Source organism: Clupea harengus, chromosome 22 (assembly GCF_900700415.2).
Source record: "Clupea harengus chromosome 22, Ch_v2.0.2, whole genome shotgun sequence".
Classification (NCBI taxonomy): Eukaryota; Metazoa; Chordata; class Actinopteri; order Clupeiformes; family Clupeidae; genus Clupea; species Clupea harengus.
In genome coordinates, this window is record NC_045173.1 from 8,449,736 (window position 1) to 8,477,480 (window position 27,745).

The window sequence follows — 27,745 nt, forward strand, 5'->3', positions numbered from 1 at the left end:
TACTATCTGTCCTGGCTGAGGAACCGGATCTTGCACAATGACCCTGAAGTGGAGAAGAAGCAGGGATGGGTTACCGTAGGAGAGCTGGAGGGCTGTGTGCACTATAAAGTTGGTAGGTCCCATATGATCACAGAACCTCTGCAGAATGGACATTGGGCAGTGAGAAGCCATCTTGGTTCATAGTTCTTTCTCTGTCACCATGCCATTGATCCCCATCTGGAAGCAGGAATTTCCTTTTTAAGGGAACGTGACAAAAATTGAATGAGAGAATATGTAAATGTGTGTATATGTCAACTACTATGTGCTTTTGAAGGTGTAGTTTCAGATTATTTACTGCTACATACTCATAAAGGTTACAGTAGGTGTAGACACTGTCCTGAACCTTGCTGTTATAACATTGTAAATATATCATCACAGACACCGTGTTCTCTTAGTTGGCAGGACAATGAGTGTGTTTTCACTCTAGAGTCTGTTTGAGCTGTTAGGTGGGATAGTTTAGTTGGCGTGAAAACAGACTAAATGTCTGATATACCAGTGTTATTTTACCCTTGTGCATAATTGCCATGCTCCGATAATAGTAGCGGTTATAAGAACAATGTCACATGCTAATATCCTGTCACAGCATCACACATTTTGTCATTGCAATTACAAATAGTGGTGACATGACACCATTATATCATTTTGAAATAATCGCTCAAGTAACTTATTTATTTATATCTGTTGTGGCATGTTTATGACACATTAGGCCTCTGTTTGGCTGTGGCATGGGGACACATTTCAGGAGGCATTAGGGGAGCCTGTTCTAACAGACTGGACTTGGTTAAGCCCCTGATTGTTAATCTTTGGCTGGATTTTAGCAATGGAGGGAAAATTGTGCCTGTGTTTAAGTTTGGTTAGCGAGTCAGTGATGTGAAACCAGAGAGCTGAATTGTGTGCCGTGCCGTGCTGTGCCGTGCTGTGCCTTGTGGTGCTGTGCGGTGCGGTGTCCCAGTGATCCCATGCACAGGGAGAGCCTGTGACTGAGTCAGTACAGGCAGTGGTGGGGGAGCGGAGGATGGCTCTTAATTGAAAGGGCTTCTGATTTTATTTTTTCCCCCTGCCTCCCTAGTGAAATATGAGCGAATCAAATTCCTGGTGATTGCTCTGAAGAACTCGGTGGAGATTTATGCCTGGGCCCCCAAGCCCTACCATAAATTCATGGCTTTCAAGGTAACAGCAGTCCTGTGTTTGTTTTTTTTTCTCCTCATATTCTGATTCACATAATCGCGCTGTTTTTCATTCATATTTTGATGTGACTATAAAATGGAAATTGCCGTAAAATGAAAAGAGCATGAATAAATCATCACAGCAACATGCCAATGTCTAAGCACTTGATATTACCATACAAAGCTGATTTGATCGAGTCCTAGGGGTTGTCATAACAGTTTAATACTTGAATCTTTGGCTTGAAAGCTCTATGTAAACATTTCTGTCTGTCCTTTACTCTTTCTCTTACACTTTTCTCATTCCTAATCCTTGCACTCTCTTTTTTTTTCTCCCCTCTGCTAGTCTTTCACAGATCTGCCTCAGAGGCCTCAGCTGGTGGACTTGACGGTGGAGGAAGGTCAGAGGCTCAAGGTCATCTACGGCTCCAACATGGGCTTCCATGTCATTGATGTGGACTCCGGGAACCCCTTCGACATCTACATCCCCTCACACGTAAGCCAGACCTGAGCACAGCTGACTATCTGACTGATGAGAAGTACGTGCCTTTCCGCTGAGGCAGCCTGCTGTATGTACCCTCAGAGCTGGCTTGCAGCCATACTGCACATGCTGCCTTAGGGAGAAAAAAACCACACACACACACAAGGTCCTTTGTGTTTTAGTGTTATGCTGTAAAATTAGCAGTTAGGTGAACTGCTACGTGTTTTAAGCACGTACTTATTTGCTGATCTGATGTTGAACACTGACATTTAGCAGTCAGTGCCGTAAAGGTAATCGCACAGCTTGGGACGAGTGAATGAGCTGACCAGACCCTCTGCAGTGTGTGTGTGTGTCAGTGTCAGTGTCAGTGTGAGACTGCTCTCGCTTCTGCTGTGGGTTCTGCTGCCATCAGGTGGACTGTTGGAAGCACGGACAGCATCCCCTCACTCCCCAGCTAACAGCCTTTCTTTTATTCATCTATCCCACCCTCTATTCTTCTCTCCCTTTCTCTCTTCCTGTCCCTTTAACTTCCTTTCTTTCCCCTCTCTCTCTCTATCCCTCCCTCTCTCTCTCTATCTCTCTCTCCCACTCAGATCCAGAGCAGCGTGACTCCGCACGCCATCGTGGTGCTCCCCAAGACGGACGGCATGGAGATGCTGCTGTGCTACGAGGACGAGGGCGTGTACGTCAACACGTACGGACGCATCACCAAGGACGTGGTGTTGCAGTGGGGAGAGATGCCCACCTCAGTCGGTGAGGACACAATCTTCAGCTCACACCCACAATGGGGAAAGAAGCTGCTCCAGTTTTCCCCTTGTGATGTTAAAGTGTTCAAAATCCTAATATCATTCAAGTTTAATATCATTCAAACTCCAGCTAAACTGTGACTGTGTTGTGATGGAAAGAAAGTGTTTCTGTGACGCGCGTGTGTGTGTGAGTGAGCGCGCACACACAATCACTAGAGATTTTAGACATGCTCTCTGGTTGATTTTCTAAAATGAATAATTCTGTATACATGGGTTTATTAGGATTATTCATTCATGAGGGCTGGGCACCCCAGCAGTAGTGCTAATTATCTACCTTGTTAGCTATTAGCTGTTGCTATTAGAGTATAGATCACTGCTACAGTTGGATATCAACATCAGAACAAGCCAGTGGGGTAGCAATTACAGTTTGGGTTTAATATTCATGAATGAATTTCCTTGAGCAAATCCTTAGTGTACTACCACAAAGGAGGTTCACCCTTAATTAACTCATCAGACTACATAACACAGTCTACAGAGAAAGCAGAGGACTTTTGACTGAAAGAAAAATCATTCCATTACAAATCCATTACAAACGTATACACGCTAAATATATCTTAACTGCTCTGTGCTGTAGGTTGGTGTTAAGGGTAATGCAGGACTTACGCATGTTTGTATTTGTATTGCAGCTTATATCCACTCCAACCAGATCATGGGCTGGGGAGAGAAGGCCATCGAGATCCGCTCTGTGGAGACGGGCCACCTGGACGGGGTCTTCATGCACAAGCGAGCGCAGCGCTTGAAGTTCCTCTGTGAGAGGAATGACAAGGTAGCTGCTCTTTGTGTTCATATCTTCCTGTGCAGAACTGAAAGCTGTCATTACGGTTCTGGCACTGTGGTTCTGGAAAGTTCCATAGTTTCGAATGGTGATTGTGGCTACACTCAGACTCACCGTTGTTTGAATGAAGACCATAATAATAAACCTGGCGGGTGCTGCCCGAGTATTATGTAAACTGAGTTTTCAATTGAATTATGGTCTTGAAGTTCTTAGGAAAAAAAGAACTGAAAGGACCAAGAAAAATAAAATGGTTTTGTTCAGAGAGCCGTGTATGGATGTCAGAAAAGGTTACATAGAGGAAGTAGTGAAAACCTGCGCAGGAAGTCACATCAGTTTTTGTTGAGGGAAACATGTACTTTGCTTCTTGTTACTTGGACAATAAGTATATTTACTAGTGCTGTCAAACGATTAAAATATTTAATCGCGATTAATCGCATTTATGTCATAGTTAACTCAAAATTAATCGCAATTAATCGGACATTTTTATCTATTCTAAATGTCCCTTTGTTTATTTATTTTATTTTTTGTCTTTTTATTTTTATTTTAATGCCCTTATCAACATGGAAAAGTGTATTGGCTTGCTTTATGCAAATGTTTTATTTTATTGAAAACCAACATTGCCAAACAGGGCGGTACAAAATAAAATTATAAAGTGCACATTTCAGGTAAACAAGGACTCAGCCTATCGTGCAGTTAAACCATGGCAGTCAGGCCTCTTATTTCAGAAACAATGAACCGTAACAGTTAGGTTACCAATAAAAGGTAAGCCTACTACTACTTTGCTTTCAGCCAGCTGCCTGTTGACATTTTCAGACAACAGTGAAGCTTGCTTCTTTTGCACGACACAACTATTAAAAGTAAACTTTCCATTCAGAAGCTTTTTATCATCCATTTCGCCGTATCGCGCTCACCATTCACTCAAACCGTAACGTTAGCCTACTACACAGTTTGCGAGGCCAAAAAGAATGTAAATCTAAAAAAAAATTTGTTTTTTAAATCGCGTTAATCTCGCGATAAAAAAATGAACGGCGTTAAAATGGGTTTGCGTTAATAACGCGTTAAACTGACAGCACTAATATTTACCAAAGGGTCTTTGTAATCTAGCGCAACATGTTTCAATCTTTCAAACTCAAATTTCACTTTGAAAGATAAAAGATGATCCTGTCACCATCGGTTTGGCTTGACACTCACTGGCGATGAACTCAAATGACTTTCCAATGCAAGGTGTCCAGAGTGATGCTTATTGTGTAGGTGAAAACATAAAAAAAAAAATTCAACTAGCCTAAAGTAGGGAATGTTTTTTAGTTCAGGCCCTTCCATTTTTGTGATCCCTGATGCTTTGCAGTTAAACTCTTCAATGAACCTCTGCTCACCGTAATGCTTTCTTTCTCTCTGCAGGTGTTCTTTGCCTCGGTCCGCTCGGGTGGCAGCAGTCAGGTGTTCTTTATGACCCTCAACAGGAACTCCATGATGAACTGGTGAAGCTCCTGTCCGAGTTGACGCCACTGAGGCAACCCTAGTCACAAGGAGCCAAGATGGTGTCTGATTTTTTTAGGTACATTTAACACTGGTTCAAAAGAATGAAAATTAAGAAGAAAATAATACAGTTCTAGAGAAACTAAAGAGCCTCAGACTGTGATCAAGCCAAGTTTCCAGATCTCCAGTTCTGGAAAGGATTGCCTTGTATCAAGCTTTTTGGTTGGAGAGCCACGGAACTGGCTTTTTGAACTGGAGCCGCTACTCCTGAGCGCCTGTTCCCCACAGTGACATGCCATCTCCAGCAGGGGGAGCCAAAGCGGCTTGCTGCTGGGAAAAGAGACTGGTCATGGAGCCTCCTCTGAGGCGGCTCTCCATTTCTCTGTGTGCTATTCCACCCTCACACCTTACAATGGGACTTTAAACCTGTGGACTTTTAACCTGTGGGAGAAAGTGCTGTTTTACTGCTTTACTGTCTCGGGCAGCAGAGGGGCAGGATTATCACAGCAAGCTGTACAGGAAATATGTGTGCGTGCGTGTGTGTGTGTTGGGTGGTTGTGGGGAATGTGAAAAGATTAAAAAATAAAGAGGCAACCTCTGACAGAGGGAAACTTCTAGACCTTTGATGTTTTCATCCACAGTGAAATCAGGTTGTTTTTGTTTCTCACTCCCGCAGCTCCTGTGATACATTGGTGTAGGAGGAGAGGAGTGCAGCAGGTTGGTGCTAAACATGAGCACTATACCTATACTGTATTGAGGGCTGTGGCCTTTTTGGGGCTGGTGCTCTTGTTGTCCCCATCACCCTCTCAGCCTTCATATCACCACTGCTGTCTTTGGCTCAGGCCGTTGTGGAGTGGAATTCAGACCTTATGCTCTTGGACGTTCCTCCTAGGTTCTGGTGCATCATGTGTCTTGAGTTTAACCTTGTCCTCCAGCTCATCACCTCCCAAGCCCGCGATTGTGTTCGGAACATTCCTGTCGATTCCCGCCACCCCTTCAAAATGCTCGTGTCTTCAGAACTGCTCCACCAAGCAAGCCCCAAATGTCAACACGGCTGCCTCTTGTGCACTGCTGAATCGTAACAACTACTGTACACCTTGGGACTGTAATTGACCTACCTCGTAATCATGTGTCTTGGGTTATTTCTTTTCAGAAAGGCAGAGGCTGATCGAGAGACCTTACATTATAGCTGATGTTTTCACAACAATACCTTCATCCTTATGAAAATGAGAGTGGGATTGCCAGAATAGGAGAACTCACTTAAGACACAGTTTCAGACTAAGATCATGTGTTATTCTGATTTGAGCAGGAAAAGAAAATAGGTATATTTTCTTTTATTGAAATCATTTTATATCATTTTGAATTTGATGATGTATCATCTAGCATGGTATAAATAGTTTAAAGTTTCCTTTATATATACATACTGGGGAAAAAAAAAGATTGACCTTGTTTTAACATTGTAGATGTGACATAAAATAATATGACAGTAAGTGTGTTTTAACGTAAGTAGGCAAAAGACAAGTCTGATTAAATCACTCACAGAATGCAGCAAGCAGAAATGTGTAGCCCTGCTTGCGGATTTAAAACTACTGTAGCCATTCATTGCCGATTGATTGACATGGGAAAACAGACAGGGAGGCCAGACCATGTGAAGTGCCCTTGAGAAGGGAAGGGAAGGGAAGGGAAGGGAAGGGAAGGGAAGAGAAGGGGCTTTGGACTGGTGCCTCGTAAACAGGCTCAGGTGGGCAAGCCCCACTTCCTTTGGTGTGGATCTGAGCACACCTCCACACACACCACAGCTTCAGAATTCTCCTCCTGGGTTGAGTCATGGGACCAGCCCTGCACATCCTCTCAATCCATCTCATAGCTGTAGTGTAGTATACACATTCCGGAAACTTCCGAAGAGGATACCGGAGTTGCAGAAGTCCTCAAACTGGATTATTAATCTTTTTTTTTTTTTCTTGTTTACTGTTTAGGATGAGGGAGGTGCTACTTTTTCTTCCTTTTAATTGATGTCTTTGAAATATTTTGTAAATATTTCACACCATCAAGTGACCACAGTTGAAGCGGTGCAAGTGTCATTTCTAATAGTCATACTGCATCCATTACAGATTTGTTTATCTTGTTTTCACGTACACTGTAATTATCTTGGTCCCCTGTGTGCAATCACATAAGCCCTGGGAGTGTATCTATCGTTCAATCTTCTGAACATCTCTCTGGGGTCATCTGTCATTTTTGCACACTGTACATATTTGTATTTCAGACATGCATTTAAATGGACAAAGAGAAGAGTTATGTGGAGACATGAGTGTTTGCACTCCTGATATAGAGTTTTAGCAATAATGATGTCTTGCTGTGCGTGTGCGTGCGTGCGCGTGCATGCGTGTTTGTGTGCGTGCGTGCGTGCGTGTGTTTGTGTGTGTGTAGTGATTGAGTGAATGTTTGGGAGGAACACTGTGCTAGCTTGTGCTTGGGAGTTTTAAAGAGAATCAGACTCTCCTGTCACTTTGACTTTCACATATTTGACTTTCAGTTATAGTGGCATTGACACTTTAATCACCTCAAACAATGATTGGGTAGTGTTTTAGTTTTTGACATGTTCCCCAAGGAGACGGTCATGGTTTCCACCCACACAAGACATCAATGGTTGTCTTTCATTTTGTTTTTTAAGAATAAAGATAAGAACAATAAGAAAGTATTACCTTGTCCTGTCCTCTTTTCCTAGCTTACTGTGTGAGATGAAAAAAATGGAGACACAGCAGCTTGTGTGTGTGTGTGTGTGTGTGTGTGTGTGTGTGTGTGTGTGTGTGTGTGTGTGTGTGTGTGTGTGTGTATGTGTATTGCAGCCCTTGTCTCATCACTCGTGTTAATCGACCCTCAGACTTTGGTCCCCCTGCTTTTGCTGTGTATCATTAACCATATTATTTCAGCATGTTTTCCTCCACCTGTAGATTTGACGCAGATATTGAGAATAACAGTTTACAACTGATTGCCAAGTTCTATTTTGAACTATGTACAATACTGTCACTAAATGCAGCCACGCACAACCACTCCATACAGCACGTATAGGATGCCAAATCCTTTTATACATTGCTGTTATCTTACCATTTATGTGATGATGTCTTATAAGCAAGCGGATTGTTGACTGATTGTCAATTGTATTTAAATTCATAATATCAAAATGAAGTTAGCTATCAAAATCAAGCTAGCACTGCAAATTAGCTTGTCAATGTCAGGGGAGAGGGGGGCGGTCAAGACCCCTTCTGTTGCGAGAGTGGCTACTGCATGAACTGACAGGATTGATTATTTACCAAGAAAAGCAGCATGTAGTCCTGTTCGCAGAGGGAGTTGCACCCAAAATGGATTCTGGAAAGGTAAAGTGCTATAAGAAAATCCTTCTTTTGACTTGCATACAGACTGGACCTTGAAACAGGTTCAATAATTATAGTAATTCAGACACATTGATTGATTGAGTTTTGATTTTATAATAAAATGATAAAGCCGTTTTGACTTTTGACATCTGAATGTCTTAATACCTCTGTAAATAGTATGTAATGTGTTGTTTGATGTTGTTGCTGCCGTTGCTGATGCTTGGTGTTTTCAAATGTATTTATACATTGAGAGGGATTACAATGCACTTGGTGATTTTCAATTGACAAAAAGGAAAATAAAAATTGAAGGTAGTGAGATCTCAGTCGGTGCCAGTGCATAACAAACTAATTTGCAGTGCTCAGAGGTTATAGCACATTTGGACAGTATATATCCAACCACAGAATTGAACTTTATTGTTGTTTCGTCTTTTTGTTTGTTATCAATATTTGTACTAGTTACGTGTGTTTGGTCTATTAGAATCTTCTATTGCATAAATGAGCATGTACACGAGTCATTCTACAGAGGTCATTTACACAGGACGTCAGAAACGTGAACATACATCACATTCCTAAGTATACATTGTGTACTAAGTCTTTTGTTTCGTAGTGTCTTGGCTTCATGGCTTCTTATCAATTTTAGAGGTTAAGAAGTAATTTGTATATATTTTTTTATCTGAATCTATATGACTCAGTTTTGGGGGGAAATTGATTCAGGGATAACTGTTAACCTATTACGCAGAAAGGCTCCTAAAAACAAATACAAAATAAGCACTTTAAGGACTTTGTATTGGCTAGTGAGAACAATGGCATATGCATTTGACTCACATGAAAATACATATTCTTGAATTCAGGTTTAACTAGAGATGGTAAAGTAATGGTAAAAAATAGTTTTGCTCCCCCCCCCCCCCCCCCCCCCCCCCTATTTCTTTCTTTGTGCATTTTCTGCTGAGGAGCTGAGATTTGGTATGTTACCTCTGACGGTACCAGGTGACACTGTTGCCCTGCTCCTCACTCTTTGCCTAGTATTAACTGTATGTAGTCTCATGCAGTCTCTCTACAGTAAGTGTGTGTGTGTATGAGCACCTGTGTGCACCCACTCTGCATAGCTGATGTGCTTCTGTGCTCATTCTGCAGCAGCTCTCGGGGAATCTGGTCCTGGCTGTGTTCACTGCAGTCCTGGGATCTCTGCAGTATGGATACAGCCTAGGGGTCATCAATGCTCCTCAGAAGGTAAACCATCTAAATTAGCACCTTAACACATACAATAGAATCTGACTGACTTGTTGAACCAGCATCACATCAGGATCATGTGTGGATCACAGATGAGTATGTTTACTCACCAGATAAGTTGGGAAAAGAATATTCCCATTTTTGTCTAGATTGTGAAATTCTAAATCGAAATGCTCAATGTCTTCACTGAACAATATACTGTTTGAAGAACGGGTATCAGTTGGCCATTGGTTGCGAATAGCACAGTGAGATACGGAGACCTTTTTGCACTCTGGCAGGTGATCGAGAGGCACTATGCTCGCTCCCTCGGCGTTGAGAGTGATGACTTGACTGGTGTGAGCATGGAACCTGGCAACTCCACCGAGTTAGTGGAGCTTCACCCCTCAGTGGTCATGTACTGGTCCCTGTCTGTGGCCATTTTCTCCGTCGGTGGAATGGTCTCCTCCTTCTTGGTTGGCTTTGTGGCTGACTATCGAGGAAGGTGAGAACTGTTTTATGAGTGAACAACCTATCCCGGAACCAGAATGTGATGATATTATTTTTCTAATCCATCTTTGTCATTATCATATTATGTCATAGTATGTGTCTACATTTTCATCTGCTGGGTAGTGTTTATCATTGTGCCCAAACCTCAGGTGGAATTAAAAAGGTCGAAAAAAAAAAAACACTGCCATGTTTAATCATTTCGTCAGTGAGATGAGTCTTGGGATCAGCCATATCCCATCAGATGCTAACGCCGCCTCCTCTCCCATCCCGCCAGGATTAAAGGCATGCTAGCAGCAAATGTTCTGGCCATCGCTGCTGGCCTACTGATGGGCCTGGCCAAAATGGGCAAAGCCCACATCATGGTCATCGCAGGCCGTGCTGTTATGGGCTTCTACTGTGGTAAGAAGTCATTCAAAGTGCGTTATAGGATTTTGCCACACTAGGATGTCAAAAAGATACCAGATGAAGGTTATTGGTATTATTTCTTTAACTGCTTAGGTCTATCCTCCGGACTGGTCCCCATCTATGTTGGAGAAATTTCTCCTCTAGCATACAGAGGTGCTTTAGGAACACTTCACCAACTGGCAGTAGTTACAGGCATTCTCATCAGTCAGGTGAGAACACACATCGCTGAATATGACTCACATTGTCGAACCAAAACGGAAAGAGAAGACATTTTGAAACAGCTGTAGCATATCGTGAATTTAGATTTTCAGGAGAAATTCATTTACAAAATAATTCACAAAAGTATGGATGTGAGTAGAATTTGTCTTTGTCAAATCTGTCACCTTAAAAAAAACATACTGTATTTGTTGTGGCAATGTTTATTAAATCTTGCTTTCATCAGCAAACAGCATTGCGAGATGACCGGTGGTTAATAGAAAATATCTACCAGAGCACGTCCCTAGCACATGTTCATTCGCAGATTTGAATTCATGTGATACTGAGCAACATGTTCCCCCACTGGTATAGTGGATCATTTGGAAGAGTTAACTCAAGTCTCCCCTTCTCCGGTCCATAGGTCATTGGGCTTGACTTCCTGCTGGGCAATGATGCCTTCTGGCCCCTGCTGCTTGGCCTGTCTGGTGCCCCTGCCATCCTGCAGATGTTACTGCTCCCCCTGTGTCCAGAGAGTCCGCGCTACCTCTGTATCATGCAGGGCAAGGAGGAGGCGGCACGCAAATGTATGCTGAGAATACTAATACTCAGGCCTTTTCAAACTGCACAACACTGCTCTTAAGTACAGGCAGAAGAGGGAGGGCTCTTACATTTTAGAATACTGGTCAGCATAATGTTACTGGTCAGCACATATTATATTAATAATAATTTAAATAGGAAATGCTGACAGTCAAAGCATATATCCAATAGAAGGCTGCAATTTATCATTAAAGATGTTTAGGTTTTCTTTGAGTCGTAGCTAGGCTTGTGATAATAAATTAGTGATCACCTGTAAAACATCTGGATCAGATATATTGAAGTGGCACAATATTTAATTGACCCTGCACTCTTAGTGATCTTAGCCTGACCCTTTGAATGCCACAGCACTGAAGAGGTTCAAGGGTGAGTATGACACCTCCAAAGACATAGCAGAGATGAGGGCTGAGAAGGAGGAGCTGATGAAGGAGGAAAAGATGACCATTCTGGCCCTGCTGCGCTCCTCTGTGTACCGCCAGCAGCTCGTGGTGGCCATGATGATGCATCTGTCCCAGCAGTTCTCTGGAATCAATGCCGTAAGAAAGCAGTCTCCGAGAACGCCTACATTTATACAAGCGCCAATTCGTTTTACAGCGCCTATCATTTTGATTGTCCTTTTTATTGACTCCCATTTTCTTTCATTCTACAATAATGTTTGTGTTATCTCCCCCTCTTTTGGCTGGTCTCTCTCATGTCTACCTGTCTATCTATATACTTGTCTGCCTGTCTCTCTACTTCAGATCTTTTATTACTCCACAGCGATCTTTGAAAGAGCGGGAGTCACACAGCCTGTGTATGCCACAATTGGAGTTGGGGTCATAAATCTGGTCTTCACTTTGGTTTCGGTAAGCAAGCATCTTAATTTTAGTCAAACATGGAGCATACATGCCCTCCTCTCTAGGTTACACAAAAGTGCCCCCCCATCTCCTCCTTAATTTGTGTTCAAAAAAGAATAGGCAGAGGCAGTTTATGAATGCATCATCTTAGCACAGTTGACTCTTTAGTGCCCGGTCACTTGAGTGGAACAGACCTGAGAATGAGCAATGTGGTGGTTGTGTAAACTGTACTGCAGACCTTCCTCTCTGCATACTCTCTAGAAAGCCAGCATTACGCATTCTGCAGCCCGTGGAGGGTTGCCAGGTTTTATCGGGAAACTCAGCCCCATTTATCTCCCTGTTCAAGGACAAAATGGCAGTGTACACAAAGACTTGTGAAAGGGCTGTCGCTACCAGTGATCTTAACAGAACCAAGCCAAGCCTAATTTTAAGATGAAAAATGAATCACATAAGATGGTTGTAATGCTATTATAAAACTGTGCATGTTTTTGTGCGTGTGTGTGTGTGTGTGTGTGTGTGTGTGTGTGTGTGTGTGTGTGTGTGTGTGTGTGTGTGTGTGTGTGTGTGTGTTTGTGTTTAGGTGGCTCTGGTGGACAGAGCAGGCAGACGGACACTGACACTCATTGGTTTGGGTGGAATGTGTTTGTGTGCCATAGCCATGACAGTGGGCCTGGTTTACTTGGTAAGTGTGTTGTGAACAGTACATTTCACATGGTGTTAAGTTTCACTTGCAGTGTGTTGAAAAAGTACTCCAAGCCTTGATTTATGATTTGACCAACAATTTGTTGTGATTAGCACATACGATTTTTCTCAGTGCAGTTCCAAAAACATGACTTTTGAAATAAAGTGGGAACCCGTTTTCTTGTTGCAGCGCCATCTATAGGTTGACCTTGTAGGGTACTTGGAGTTTGAGCTGTCTAGCAGAAAAGAGCTGATTTTTACCCACTGGAAATATTTGATAGTGTGCAGCATTCATTTTACCATCAATCCTGGCTATAGTCTGCTTATATTACCAGTCCCAGCTGCTCAAAGCATCCTCACAACATTTTCAGGGCTGATTGTTAGCATTTAGGCCAAACAAACCACTTCAATCCAAGGTTCAATCCATAAACTGCAGTTTGTTTCATCATTGCAAGATATACTACACATTATTTGTGTCTATGTTCTTTGTTAAGCAGTGCTGTATAGTTTTTACTTTTAGTATCTGAGAAGGTATATTTGAAATTAATCTTGAGAGTCATACTTCTTTAGGCCACAGTGTGCAGAAAAAAATGAAATTGAATGCAGGTTCCGCCCTATCCAACCTTCATCATCTGATGCGCTGCATACTGTGTTTGATACCCCCATCCACCTGTTTCCTCAGAACACATACTCTTGGATGAGCATTGTTAGCATGGCAGCCATATTCCTTTTTGTCAGCTTCTTTGAGATCGGGCCCGGACCTATCCCATGGTTCATTGTGGCTGAGCTCTTCAGCCAGGGGCCCCGTCCAGCAGCAATTGCACTGGCAGGCTGCTGCAACTGGACCAGCAACTTCATCGTCGGCATGTTTTTCCCCTATGTAGAGGTGAGAGACGGGAATCAGACACCTTCATTTTAGACGTGTGAAATGGCACATGCATTTGGTGCTTCTATATCATGTTCTATTTTTATTATAGAAGTAGTCAACTTTTATGATAGAAGTAGTCAGTCTCTACCTTGCAGTGCTTTAGCTTCTTGATCTCAAGAAAAAGATTCAGCAGGCTCCCTCGGGCTCTGTCATAATTTGGCTTTGACATTTCAGGTTCTCCTCGGAAGTTATGTGTTCATCGTCTTCGCTGGGTTGCTTTTCATCTTCACCGTCTTCATATACTTCCGGGTCCCTGAGACCAAGGGCAAGACCTTTGAAGAAATCGCTGTGGTTTTCCAGGGGAAGCGGAAAGGCGCCAACACAGCGACGGAACTGGAGCAGCTCAAGTCTTCCACAGAGGCCTGAAACGGAGGATGAAAACAGTGAATCTCTGATCTTGCAAATTGTTACTGTCCTCCTTTTAGCTTTGACTGAGCAAGGTGAATTTGTGGCACAAATATCACATGTCACATCTATTATGCCATTTCATAATTGTGAGTGAGATGAGACAGTACTTTATATTAACAGAGAGACTTAGTGATGATCTGGTAAGTAATTAAAGACCTCTACATAATGTAATTATTTTTATATTTATGAAAGTATATCACACCTTTGCTGCTTTTAATTTTGTGTGCCACCTAATAATGTGTTCACAGGTAACTGTAATGACTGTTATCTGCCGTTTTTTTCTCAAGCTTGAATGTATATGTTGCAATGTATATGAACTTGAACATGAAGCTGGTGTGGTTGCATTTTTACTAGAGGGAGTATTTTTATGAAAGTTTACAGATAGCCTACCCTTCTCACACGGCACAGTGACACTAACTAACTAACACTAAACCAGCATTTGTTATCCTAAATTGAAGTAAAAAATCTGTGAACACGATCTAACTGTTAATTTTTAACAAGAAGGAAATTGCAAACATGTTTGCCTATGCAGTTCTCAAATATCCTTGTTATGGGAATAAAACATGCTCATACGACAATTTCTTTTAAATGTGAAATTACGCTGTGATGTGAACCTGTATGGGCCGCTGAAGGGAGAAAGAGTACCATTAAAAGTAATTCTGCTGATAAAACTCTCTTGTGAGGGTCTTCTAAGCAGACATTTTTGTGTGTGTGGGCTGCTTGTTTTTTTGGTCACACAAAAAACTCTACTCAGAAGACTTCTCATTTTCCCCTTTCATAGCCTAATGAAAGGTCTTTGAGTTAGTCCTCATTCAAGTTATCAAGTAGTCTGATAAGAGCAGAGCTGTTTTTTTATTTCTGTTTTTCAAACATTTATTCTGAATTAAGAAGATGATAAACTTTAATTAAAAAAAACAAAAAACAATGCAAAATTGTGGTTTTTTTTTTTGCTACTTGTTTTTTAGTGTCCTCTAGTGGCACAAATAAAAAAATCACAAATTACGTGAACTTTATGAAATAATAATCAAGTAGGGGCCTGTTTCCCAAAAGAATCCCTGTTATGAATTATCTTACGTTTTTAAGAGCATGTCCTACAGGGGCATAATGCATTCACAAGAGAAAAACGAATTGTGCATTGTTTTTTTCTGAATTAACAAGTTTATTATCTCCTTATTTTTTTATGCTTATATCTTATATTCTTTATAAACTTCTGTGTCTCTGAGACCAAGTGCAGGACCTTTGAGGAGATCGCTGTGGTTTTCCAGGGGAAGCGGAAAGGCGCCAGGAGGCCTAAGGATCTCTGATCTTGCAAATAGTTACTGTCCTCCTTTTAACTTTGAAGGAGCAAGGTGGATTTGTGGCTGCTGCACTAATATCACAGTTTTCATACCAGTAAAATGTACCGATGTCTTATTAACGAACCTTCAGTCTATTATGCCATTTTATAATTGTGAGACTGACGAGACAGTACTTTATATTAACAGAGATACTTAGTGATGATCTGGTGAAAAACGTAACACCTCATCTCATTTGTTCTTGTTCTCAATCTCAGTCTGTCTGTTTTTCTTCCTCTGTCCATGAAATGATCAGTTTGGCCTGTTGAAATCTTTGAATAGTGATTGTTGGATGCAAAAACCTTCTTTAGTCTCTGTCTGTCTCCCTCTCTTCTTCTATATTTGTTTCTTTCTCTCTCTCATTTTATATTCAACAAAACATGTACTCACTGTGATTTGTATTCCCCATGGACCGCTCTCCCAGACAGTGCTCATGTGCACTAACCCAAAACTACACGATTTTTCCTGAATTCACAAAGACCCCTGAGCTTTAAGCAGCCAGTATATGGGAGGTAAATGGGGCTTATTTCCTTTGCAGTCACTGCCTCACTGTGAGAATACATTTGAATGTGCAACCTACTTTCTATGAGAGGAATTGCCAAATGCACTAAAGTAACTGTCAGGATCTTGCTCTGTCTTTGTTTTGTGTTTCCTTGTTCCCGACATGTGCTTTCCCCTGTTTGTTTATTTTGTCATGTGCTTCTTGTGTTTGTTTTGTCAGGCCATGTGTTTTCTGTCTTTGTCCTGAAACTCCGCCCCCACCTGCCCCCTGCCACTTCCTGTTTTTTTCAGTTACCTACCACACCTGCGCTGTTAATCACCCTGTTTGTTTGCCTGATTAGTTTCTCTTGTGTATTGCTAATTCCCCTTGTTTAGTCCACTTGTGTCTTGATGTCTAGTTCCCCCTTTGGTATTTAAGTTCAGTCTGTCTTGTGTTTCGCGTGGGTTCGTCAGTTTTAGCATGGTGAGAGATTCTGGTCCTCTGGTATTCTTTCTCTGCCTTGCTTCCATGTTTTTGCTCTGCCCGTGTTTGGATCCCTAAGTTGGGATCTTCTGTGTTTCCTCGGAATCCTGAGTTTTTCCCTGCATCTGGTCTGCAATTGGGTCTCTACCTCGATATATGTGACCGTAACAGCACGCCACACCGGAGCACAGGTGGGTGAGTAGGTTACACAAATGTGATGAAAATTACACCATTCGGTCTGACGGCTGACCTTTCTGTCATTCATGCTTTCTTTCTTTTGTTCTTAGTCTTTCAAGGAGCAGTTATTTCACCTGTTAAGAGTTTCAATTGACCCCTGAGCACATGCTGATTCTGTCACAAAATAAACTTTAGTGTAGGTATAAGTTAAATTATACTGTAAGAAAAAGGACACAAAATCTGATAGGTGAAAATTCACCCTAGTTACCTCAGGACTCCGGAGCTGCATACAAGTATATTTATTAGACAAACAACAACAACAATTGCAATCTGGCTCACTCCCAGCACAAGGCTGAAAGTGAAGCAATAATCAACACATCGCACAAGGTTTATATAGACAGAAGTTTAGCGTTCAGTAGGGATAACCACGTGGTGGATCTGACGTCTGAGGCAAGGATGGAAGTTTTGCAAGGTCGGAAGAAGCACAGTTCGACTCTTCTTATCACCTCTGGTCTAAACATGCTCTTGTACATATGCAGACTAAGTGGCACCTAATAATCTAAGTTACACACATGCAGAAACACAGAAAAGGCATGTTCCTGCTTACATAAGTACATGATTCATATAAGGTAATTAATAATACAAGGCACTTGATTACTTGATTATTATATTCTTAAGTCATTAACAGTGTTTGGAAATGATCTCCATCAAAATCATTCACTAATTAATTGCCCTTTTGGACGTGTTAGCTTTGAACATTGACAGTTCGTCAGAACAAGCTAGATTAACATGTCTCAGACAGATCAATGCCATCACTGAGGCAATGGTCTAATGCTCCTGTATGGGAAAAGGACAAACATTGACAGGTCTCATTTTTGCTTTTCAGTGCAAAAGATATTTTTTTCTAAATACAGAGACTCTGACAAACCATAATTTCCCAGTTATGTGATGTCTCATTGGGTCATGCCAGCACACCGTATGTGAACACCGGGCACGGTAGCAAAGCTGATGATAATTGGTGATAATAATTGGTCACCTGGTTCATGAGGACATGTTTCATTGAGTTTTACTGACATGTGATATATGTCTGAGGTGGCTGAGTGGGATTTTCTTTCATTCTTTTTGATTTCTAATTTTTTGCTTGATGCTCAGTCTTTTGAAGTCAAGGTGTACACCACTCTATGAAGGTTTTCAGCTCTCACAAGTATTATTAAAGTCGCACCAGAGAGCACTGCACACGTATGTGTTTGAGATAAATGAAAATATCTACCCCTTCTATAATAGATTTTCTGAACACGGGCACAACATATAAATCCCTGCACAAGAAAAACGACATAAAACAACGTAAGTGCTTTGTCACTTTGTAGTATATAGTCCTTCTGCTTGTGCAGCTTGTTCTTTGTCACATTCATAAGGTTTGTTTAGAGCTTTCTTGAAAGTTCTGACACTGTACCAGGAGTGAATCAGAAATGGGACCGTCCAGGAGAGCTGCTGGCCCTGATCGGGTGCGGAACCACGCCAGAGCCAGGCCGGGTCCTCTGCAGGCTCAGCTGTTATCTCAGAAGATGCCAGCTTCTGCAACCTGTATTTTAATCAGTGTTTCATGATAAACAATCCTAAACCAACTTCTCTTCGTGTTGACCTATCTTGCACTTTTCCACCATCCACTCTGAACAATCAGATGTGAACTGATTGAGGGAGGTGGAGAGGTGTGGCTCAATATGCCAAACAGGTTCTGAGCTGCCTCTGGCCTGTAGGGAAGATGTTACAGCCAGTTATTTGCATGTGAAACTTGCACAGACTCACAGGAAAGTACACCTTTGCTGATGTTTGTTTTTAAAATTGTTTTCATTGGTTCCGATGAGGAGACATCGTCTTGCTCTGTACTGGCCTGATTTTACCAGAACTGCCACAGTAAGTCAGACTGGGAGACGTGTGAACAAAGCTAATTTTTTTTTTTAAACGAAAGCTGTTGCTTTCATACCGTCAAAAACCTGAAGCCACTGACAGCCTAAAGGTAAGAACACAATGTTTTACTTGTTCTGGCATGTCAGGGAAAGACACAATTTAGCATTTTGACTAAACGGTCTGTAAAGGTCTGATTTATGCATATATTTGCCCAAATATAGTGTATGCTTTCAGAAAAATACACTACACAAAGATGTAGTCTATGTGTTTAATGTTGCTTCTCTCTCGTCTGCTGCAGTCTGTGAGTGAGCCTGGGCTCCCTCTCTCTGACCTGCCGGGACGTGGGTGAGCCCCACGAGCTTGTTGTTTAACAGATATACTTATATGCAACTCCAGAGTCCTGAGGTAACTTGAGTGAATATTCACCTAACAAGCACTGTGCCAGTATTTGCAACGCATTGTCCTCTTGTCACTGTGGACATCAAACTGGCCATACCAGGAAATGGGTGTCCAGAATGGTATTAATATTTTTCAGTTCTCCCTAAACTCCCCTTTTTCAAGCCAGACCACTATGTGTAGCCACACTGCCAGGAAGCATAACGGTTTGCCATCGACGCCCTCTTCAGCATTGGCCAGGACCATAGACATATATACATGTATAGACATGGCCAGACATATATACATGTATAGACGCCAACTGGAGAGGCCTTCAAAGGTGAGCGGGTCAGCTACTTCTTCTCGGATTGATTGTCCCTCTAGGTGCAGTTACAGCTTTGTGGCCGTGCCAAAAAAACACAATACACCGATACACAGAAGGCCATACAGATTCGCGTGTACACCCTCTGATGACAACATTTACGTCACTCGAACCCTAGGGAACCGTCCCATACAAAACTGCCCTTAGTCAGTGTAGGCCGTATGTTTAGTCAGTAACTTTTTGAATAAATGAATTAAAATTGGGCATGGTTGAATTCAAACCTGCTCAAATGCTTGGTAGGCAACAATGCTAATCACTGAACGATTATTACACTTGAACACCAGGAAATACGGACTATTGTGCAGTGCCAATCATAGACATATATACATATATAGACGCCAACTGGAGAGGCCTTCAAAGGTGAGCGGGTCAGCTACTTCTTCTCGGACATATGTATATATGTCTATGGTGCCAATCTTATCGGCATGGAATTCCGTACCAATAGTCACTCCGTTTGTTAAAACTAAAAATAGTCTTGAGAGCTTTTCCACTTACGTCATGTACCGGAAGTGAATCCTAAGTGAAACCCCGCCCTCTTAAAAAACCTGCCGCAGTCAAAGTAGAGGAGTCTGCGCAGTGACGGATTCCTTTTGTTAAAAGGTAAGAAATTGCATGGCGCATGCTTCATTCGCAGTTTAGATCATTGTTATCACTTGCAATTCTCACTTAAGTCTTTTATGTAGATAAGTGAAGTTTTCCTACAGAAAGGCGTGAGTTTACAATTGCTAATAATTGTCGCTAGTCGCCAATCCATGCATCTTGTCCAAAGAACGCGCAGTAGGGTGTGGAGTCGTGCTACTAGCTAGCTATTATGTGTCTCCCTTGAGCTGATGAAGTGAAAAGCGGGCATGCGGCCTTGTAAGCTGTTTCGGTAACATTAAAATATTCCGTTTTAAAGTGGCGTGAAGCATTCGACTTTTTTACATAGTTGTCTGTTTGATCTGCCCGGACCGGCGAAGATGTTAAACTGCATGGCATCTATATTTGACACTAATTCGGCAACTGTTGGCTAAGTGTTTAAAAGGGGATTTACTTTGCGCTAACATGCTAGCAAACTATTGCAGTTGGCAGTATCTTGCTTGCCAGCTAACCGGCAACGTTGGAAATCGTTAGCGATTTTCCATGTCAAAAATGTCTCGATCCAAGCACTGTCGTTCAGCTAGCTACCAAGATTTCTTCTTCCTTACTAAGTTCACTTAAAGTACATTTTATGAGGCCTTGAATTAGCCAATGAGTAAAAGTGTTGCTATTGATATGTGCTGAATCAAGGTCGTGCCACCTAAGTAAGCTAAGTGAACCCTTCAATGTTACCCTTTATCAATCTGCTTTGTATATCCTTGGATCACCTACCTCGCTACCTGTGCAGATGCGTCTACCTACCTGCTTGTCATCTCGGCAGATGCTCGAATTCGCTGGTTGTCCTCCACGACTGTTGGTTCAGCTGAATGAAAAGTGTTGACGTGTTTAACTAGAGGACGACGTAAGAGGAGCTAATATGTCAGTTAGTTTCTATGTGAAATGGATAATGTTACTTTAGTTTGCCAATAGCTTAGCTTAATTGCAGTTCACCTGTTTTATGCAGTCTTGCTATGCACTGGTCGGTTAATCACGATTAGTTAGTGAGCGATTCTGTCACCCAAATAAACTCATTGTCATTCCTCTGTTTACACCACTAAAACACTGCATGCATGCTCATGTGTATACCAGAAGTTGTGAGTTGCGTTGGCCCCATGTCAACGTTGAAAGAATGTGTGGGCCTTTAGAAGAATTAATACAGGTTTATTGCAACAGCAAACACGTGACTTATTTAGATGTGTTTATTTCAGAAACATAGCCTCCCATCATGGCAGACCATGAACTCGACTCCGACTTCACCAGTGGAGATTCTGGGGCTTCCACAACTTACCCCATGCAATGCAGCGCCCTGCGCAAGAACGGCTTTGTCGTTCTGAAGGGACGTCCGTGCAAGATAGTGGAAATGTCAACTTCCAAGACTGGCAAGCATGGTCATGCCAAGGTAAGCACTGAAAATGTGCTGTTGGTTTCAGAGGTCATGTGACCAGTATTGGTCCAGAATGTCTGCGCAAATAATGTTAACAATGATTAATGATGGTGTCCTTGATATTGTTAGGTGCACATGGTTGGAATTGATATCTTCACTGGCAAGAAGAATGAGGATATTTGCCCTTCCACTCACAACATGGATGTCCCTAACATCAAAAGGGTTGATTACCAGGTAGGCTCAGCTTCGCAAGTGATCATAAAGTATGTATAATCTGCAAAGACAAACACTATTGGGGTTAAATCTTAAATGGCGTCTCTCATTCAGATTTTCAGCTGGTAATTGTTTAAACTCTAAAGACCAAAAATGATCTTGTATTTTCAGTGATTACACATAAGATTAGTTTGAGGCTTAATAGTGGTATTTGACCAAACCACTATTCTGTCTAGTTTAGTGGTGTTGATGTATTAGACATTTTCAACTTCACTACAATACTTGTAGTATTGAAAAGTGAATCAGGACTATTTCGGAGACTATTCACGGATTTTTTTGTGGGAGGTGGTAGTTATTCAAACACCTCGGTTCTTCATACATTATGAATTTGACCCAACAGTTTTTGTTTGTCACGATTAATTTGCCATCTTTAGCATACTAGCTAACATTCTGAACCAACAGTGGTTAGAGAAGGCAAAGGGTGCTTCATTTATGGTGTGTGTAGTCACCAGTGTGCTCACTTGATGTCAGCAGTAAGCTGGAAGGTGTGTGGATATAATTCATATTGTTGAGTATCTATACTGTTTCACCTATTCACAGGGGTTAAATTGGGCCAGGGCTGTCTGGGCTCAGCAGTGGCATATACCCTCTTTAGTTTCACTTTTTCCACATATCTCTTTCAAGTAGGTATATATATTTCTTATTTTTCCATTAGATCTAATAACCGTAGATTATTTGCAGCGGCTGTTATGTACATTTAATATGGAGTATCTCAAATGTAGAATCTTGCGAACATCAGAAGCTTCATAGGGTTCTGCTTTGTACTGTCAATGAATTCATTTCCCAGAGCGCCACTTTGCAGATCAGCACGCTCTTTTAGTCAGATGCCGCAGATGCCAGAAATGCGTGGATGGCAAGCTAGGGAGAGAAATGCATCAGAAACTGATAGACCTCATCTTGTTTCCTAATTGAACGATATTTGTTCAAGTAAATATTCAAGTTCTAGTTAAACTCTGGCTAGCATGGTTTGAAGTATGTATGTAAGTACATTGCATTGTGGTAACTGGATAATTTGATCAGCAGGAAAGCATTTTGCCTCAAAAGTGAGGCTTAATGGAACTTTTGTCCTGTAGAACCAGGCTGGGAAATTTAAAGTAAAGATTTAGTAGTAGTCTTAACCTTTTCTTATCCGCTGTTTGCCTTTTTAGGGTGCTGGGCTTGGGTGGAAGTGTGTTTTTGATGGCATTCTGAAGAAAGAGAAAGCTGTAGTTTTGCAGTCTACTCTAGACAGTCTTAATTTTTTTTTTAAAGAGCTTGCACAAGTAAGGATATTGTTGACATTTTGTTGACGTTGGTATCTTGAGTCATTTCCTGCAGATACCAATGCAAAGACTTGATGACCTTGCCTCCACACCTGCCAGTGTTGCTGCTGACTGAATCAATGGCATTCCTTAAGAAAATGCAGTGTTGCATCACCTTACTCAAGCTCACTACTGGACTCCCTTTGGAATGCATTGCTGTGCCATTACAAGGCCGCACATTGTCACCCTTGGTTTAATGTACCCCTTTTGGAACCTGATGTCTGGGTGTAAAAGTTCACATGGCCTCAAGTTCCCTCTGGGCAGAAATACAGCCTCACCCATGTGCTCTCTCCCACAGCTGGTCAACATTTCCGATGGGTTCCTGACCCTCCTGAAGGACAACGGAGACCTTCGTGAGGACCTAAGGCTGCCTGAAGGGGATCTGGGAAAAGAGATAGAGAACAAATTTGAAGCTAATGAAGACATCATGGTAAGCAGTTCTCTCCTGTTGAACAGGTCATTTTTGCTGTTGCTTCATTCAACAGCTTGAAAGTCAATGTTTTTTTCCCCGCAATACAGCGTCACTAAGAGGAGTACTGTGGGGTTACGCTGTTTATCACCAAGTAGTCATAACAGCTCCCCCCCTCTTATTTTAGAGTGCTGCCATCCTCAATTAGCCTGTGGATTGGTCTGTGGTCTTGTGTGCACTTATCTATATTTTGAAAAGGATGACGTCCACAATACATGTGTTTTGTTTGTTTGTTTTTCTCCACACAAACTACAACACTATTCTAGAAAAACGCCCAGATTTCTACACTGAGCATACTTAACATTTAGCAAGCGCATCACATCATTGTAACTGGCTGGTTGACTGACCATTAATTACTGGGAAAACACAAATATGCAAATATTGCGTTCAAATAAATGCGAATGACATGTAACTAAAAGGGGCGTTCCCGTTCGTGATTGCAACCAGGCCTCATGACTGCATACTATAGCAACGCTAACAGACAAGGTATGCAGAAATAGTCTCCTTAAACATTTCAGCTCAACAATATCAACATATTCAGGGACAAGTTATGTCAAGTAAAGGAACTAGAAGAGCGCTCTGACAGTACTGACCTCTACCAAGGCCTAATCTTGTTTCTCGCAACATTGGGTACATTTGTGGATCTGCCCTGTGACGCCACCAAGTTTCATGAAAATCGGGCTGATGGTTTTTGAGTAATCTTGCTTACAGACAAAAAAACAGACAAACAAACTGCAAGGAAAACATAACCTCCTTGGCGGAAGTAATTAAACACAAACTACAAGGCGGTATTCTTTGAATACCGCATTGAGGAATTTCTATACTGCCACAGCCCTATTTTAAACCCCAAAAAATTAGGCCCCATTGTGGCAATGTTTCAGTTTGTCACTTTTGGCAAAGAACAGTCATACATGCTATGGACATTGGTAAGCTTTTATTTGGAATGTAGATGTTGGCACATTAGTTGATGGTGTGATGCTTCATTGATGTACAAATAATGCTGTGTCTTGGGTAAAGTGCACAATATGGATAATAGATCCAGCATCTTCTCAGCTGTATTTGGCTCTGAAGCAAAGCCATGTGTAACACACCTGCAGTATTTCTGTGGATCGGAAATTCAAAGTCTTTGTTTGAATACAAGTATTTTTTTCTTTCTCTCTAATCCTCCAATAAGTTAGAATTTGAAGCATTCTAGATCTTCTAGTGTAGTCCAGTATATAGACTAAAAGTTTGTGACCTGGAGGTGAGAAGATCTGAACTCGATTCATCCCCTCCTTTGTCATGTATGTTCAGAATGGCGAGCACATGTGACAAATTCCTGACTGATTGAAACTTCCACATGGGGCCCGACTGTGGCAGAAGCCTGGGGTATTTGTCACCCGTCTGCATTACTTGTGCTGAACGCTAATGCCAACAGTAACCATTTGTGATGTAAATCAGCCATGATGTAGTGCACATCTAAATGGAGTCCATCTGGCCTGTCCACCTGTGTAATCAAGAAAGCTGATTCGATGCGCTCAACCTGGAATGGAAACACCTCCTAACCACATCTCCTCTTACCTGCCCCAGAACGACGGATAGGGATTTTGGCGATTCAGCTAAAAAAAAACTCCTCAGTCACAAAGGGTTTGCTATGCATGTTGGCAACAAAAGGCCAATTAATTACATGCTGAGCATTGGTGTCTGATTTGTGTGTCTGCGTTTACACTAGATCCAGTGAAACCTAGGCAACATTAAACATTTGACCCTCTTTTATGGGACTAGGCTGTCATAAGCTTAATTTGGCTAGAATGAAATGGCAACACACACGCAAAAAGAATGACAAATATATAAAGCAATCAAAACGGGACAAAGTTGTGTAGTTTAGCCTCTGAGCACCCGAAATTGTATTGGCGATGGGTCTTGGTTTGAATTGGCCTGATATCTGTGCCAAGTAGAACATTGGTGTGATCAGTGTGTCTGGTGATTTTAAGACTACTTTGAGTTTGTGTACAATTGCTTGTTGGATTTTACCATGAACATTTTTGAAGGACTGTTTACCTCTGTTTTCTCCCTACAGATCTCAGTCCTGTCTGCCATGGGAGAGGAGTGTGCGGTTGCCATCAAGGCCATGACCAAGTAAACCAGGCAGGATCGGGCTGTTTGGGCGAATACCCATCACCAGAAAGTGTTGGTTTTGAAATGGCACCAAAGCTACGGCCTTTGACAAACAACCTCGAATCATTTCAGTTCAAACCCAAAACCGTGATGGACCTTTTCCCATAATGTCTCTTATGTATGTATCTGATGGCTGATTGGTTGTCTCCCAAACCATTGAGTACACCTCTACCCCCAGCAATCTCCTTCCCACCTCATCACCCCTGCCACCATTCCATTCCACCCATTCCATTTCCACTTCCTGCATCAACATTCCCTCTTTGAAAAACACAAATTAACATCCCTGAAATGTTCGTCCTTTCTCTTTTTGCTATGTTTTCATTCCTTTTAAGGTGGGAAGCATGTTTGGTTTAGGAGGCTGTGAAACGCAGCAAGAGTGCGCCATCCATAGGATGCATCTTGGTTGGCATGGCAGGCTTTTATTCCAGCATGTTTGCCCAGTTGGTTGCTGCCCTGTACTCTATGCCACCGTCACCTTCCCCATCACATTCCCAAACCTACTTCCATCACTGATTTTGGTCGTAGATAGCATGCTTTCTGGAGCAGGTGCAAGGGTGCAGTGTTCACCTTGACATCGTAATCCACGTGAACGGCGGCAGTTTTTCCCCATATCCGGTCTGCCTTAAAAAAGATTCTTAGTCTAGATGAAGGAGAAAATGAAACCTAAAAAGCAGACACGGATGAGCTTGCCCATGCACAATTTACCTCTGATTTAAAACAAAAGAAGTTGGTTTTGTTGGTCTGTATTTGGCAAAACTATGATGAAATCTACCACCATACTCAAAGCCTGTATCGGTCATCTAGGTAGCTAGGCTCTTGTTTGTTTGTTTGTTTGTTTGTTTGTTTGTTTTGTTTTTGTTTGGATTTTTCTTTTCCTGAATGTCGCACTGCCACCTTGTGGGCTTGAGTAGGAGTCAACCAGGAGAAATTGATATTTACTTTATCACTTGAGGCCTTTTGTCACCAGACTAAGGAGAGTTAACATCAACTAATACCCCTCCAACACAGACACACAGTCTTTCAAGTTTGCTTTTTCATTTTGATTCTGAAATTGAGGTTATGCCTCTTTGTTTACAGCACAACATTTGGTGTTTGCTTATTCTGGCTGAAAATGCGTCCCACCAGAGTCCAAGGGCTACTTGATTTGCCCCTGGAATCTTGGGTTTTACAAAAGTGGGGATTGTGTCTAGTATTACCGTGATTACTTTCCATTCTGAAAAGTGATACACCCCCCCCCCCTCGTGAGAATATTAAAGAATTATGCTTTTCTTTTCGTTGAGTAAGGTGACTTCACTTGACCAGTCTTGAGGCAACAGTGCTCCCATTTGCGATGGGTTGACACTGCAGGACCACCACACTTAAGCAGTGTGTGCCCTAAGCCATATTTCAATGTCGCGAATACTTAGCACTTAATTGACCTGGCCCTTCTTGGAGGTTAATGCGTAAACCTTTTTTTTTTTTGTAGTGGCCGATAGACTGTATTTTGAAATTACAGTGAAGGGATAGGCTTAATGAGTCTTAATCTCTTCAGTTGTTGTGTAATATTTAAGTCATGTAGCTCAAGTTTAAATGGTGATCGTATTCATTTTGTGAGCACTTGATGTTCAAAAAGATTATTTTCTTTTTTGTCTTTTCTTTTTGAGAAAGCTCAATTTGGTACCGTGTCACTTAGTTTCTTGCTTAATTGTGTACAAATGTGTAACCCCCCCCCCCCCAAAAAACTAAACATGGTTCAAAATGTAGAATGTCAACATGTTTTATTTGCTGCACTTGTAGAAATTAATTATGTATATGAAGAGATTCTGAAAGTTGCTGTTTTAAAGAGTGTTATATAGTAAATCTGATTGCTACCCCAACCAAAACCATATGTATTCATTCTCCCGTGATGTTTTGCATAGTGTGCCCTCACATTGTTGTCTTGGAAAGCCTCTGGTAAAGCACAAGCTGAAGACTAATGGCACTCACTACTTCAGAAGCCTTATCATGCATTCCTTCCCCAGACATTGCATATATTAGGTGGAGCGGTAGTAGTGGTATGCTCGCTTAAACCACTAAACTGAAAGCTCTGTGTCTAACTTTTATTTGCTTTCTCCCTACTCTGGAAAGACACTACACCCCAAAATACAGCATCACCTATTGGGAAGTAAAAAGGTAGATAAGTAGTGTTTTGTCATGTTACATTTAAAAATAATAATAATTCTGGCTAGATTGCTTCCGGTGCCCACTGCGGTCTGCATTTTTCTATTTGCTCCCCATAAAACAGAAACTCTTTTGTTGTAACATTAGTATTTACAGGATAGCATGAACGAAAAAACATTTAGCAAATCGTGCATCACAGATTTCCTAGCATGGTGTGTTGCGTAAGCCCTCGGAATGTTCCACTTGATGAGGTTTTTGAAACTCACATTGGTTGCGCTAAATGTAGAATTGGGACCTAAGCAATTTGTAGTGAGTGTATGGAAATGGATTTCACTGCTGTCTCTGATGGCGTTTATTTATGTAATGTCTGTTTTGTGGCCTGTATCGCAC

At 41.7% G+C, this 27,745-nt stretch overlaps 3 protein-coding genes across 12 annotated transcripts in view; all 3 read left to right on the forward strand.

Annotated features, from left to right (window-relative positions):
- Positions 1-7,438, forward strand: part of tnika (TRAF2 and NCK interacting kinase a) — a 75,620-nt gene extending 68,182 nt beyond the window's left edge. For all 7 annotated transcript variants that reach the window (XM_031559691.1, XM_031559693.2, XM_031559694.2 and 4 more), the window contains 6 exons: positions 1-112; positions 1,109-1,209; positions 1,549-1,698; positions 2,277-2,436; positions 3,116-3,255; positions 4,663-7,438. The exon at positions 1-112 is cut by the window's left edge and continues 23 nt beyond it. In XM_031559691.1, coding sequence (XP_031415551.1) covers positions 1-112; positions 1,109-1,209; positions 1,549-1,698; positions 2,277-2,436; positions 3,116-3,255; positions 4,663-4,746 — 747 coding nt within the window. In that variant the 3' untranslated portion in view covers positions 4,747-7,438. The remainder of the gene's footprint in view (positions 113-1,108; positions 1,210-1,548; positions 1,699-2,276; positions 2,437-3,115; positions 3,256-4,662) is intronic.
- Positions 7,439-7,958: 520 nt separating this feature from the next.
- Positions 7,959-14,799, forward strand: slc2a2 (solute carrier family 2 member 2). The gene is made up of 11 exons (XM_012837026.3): positions 7,959-8,114; positions 9,246-9,341; positions 9,620-9,822; positions 10,102-10,226; positions 10,326-10,441; positions 10,849-11,011; positions 11,370-11,557; positions 11,762-11,866; positions 12,438-12,539; positions 13,221-13,424; positions 13,641-14,799. The coding sequence occupies exons 1-11, from the start codon at positions 8,100-8,102 to the stop codon at positions 13,830-13,832; spliced, it is 1,509 nt and encodes a 502-aa protein (XP_012692480.2). The 5' UTR covers positions 7,959-8,099; the 3' UTR covers positions 13,833-14,799.
- Positions 14,800-16,123: 1,324 nt separating this feature from the next.
- eif5a2 (eukaryotic translation initiation factor 5A2) lies at positions 16,124-27,072 on the forward strand. 4 transcript variants are annotated; one of them, XM_031559601.2, is made up of 5 exons: positions 16,124-16,367; positions 20,841-21,031; positions 21,146-21,250; positions 22,889-23,020; positions 25,119-27,072. In XM_031559601.2, the coding sequence occupies exons 2-5, from the start codon at positions 20,858-20,860 to the stop codon at positions 25,179-25,181; spliced, it is 474 nt and encodes a 157-aa protein (XP_031415461.1). In that variant the 5' UTR covers positions 16,124-16,367; positions 20,841-20,857; the 3' UTR covers positions 25,182-27,072. The 4 variants fall into 4 exon arrangements, with proteins under 4 accessions (XP_031415461.1, XP_031415460.1, XP_012692491.1 ...); XM_031559600.2 differs by having other exon boundaries at positions 16,124-16,363; XM_012837037.3 differs by lacking the exon at positions 16,124-16,367 and adding an exon at positions 19,516-19,614.
- The last annotated feature ends 673 nt before the right edge of the window (positions 27,073-27,745 follow it).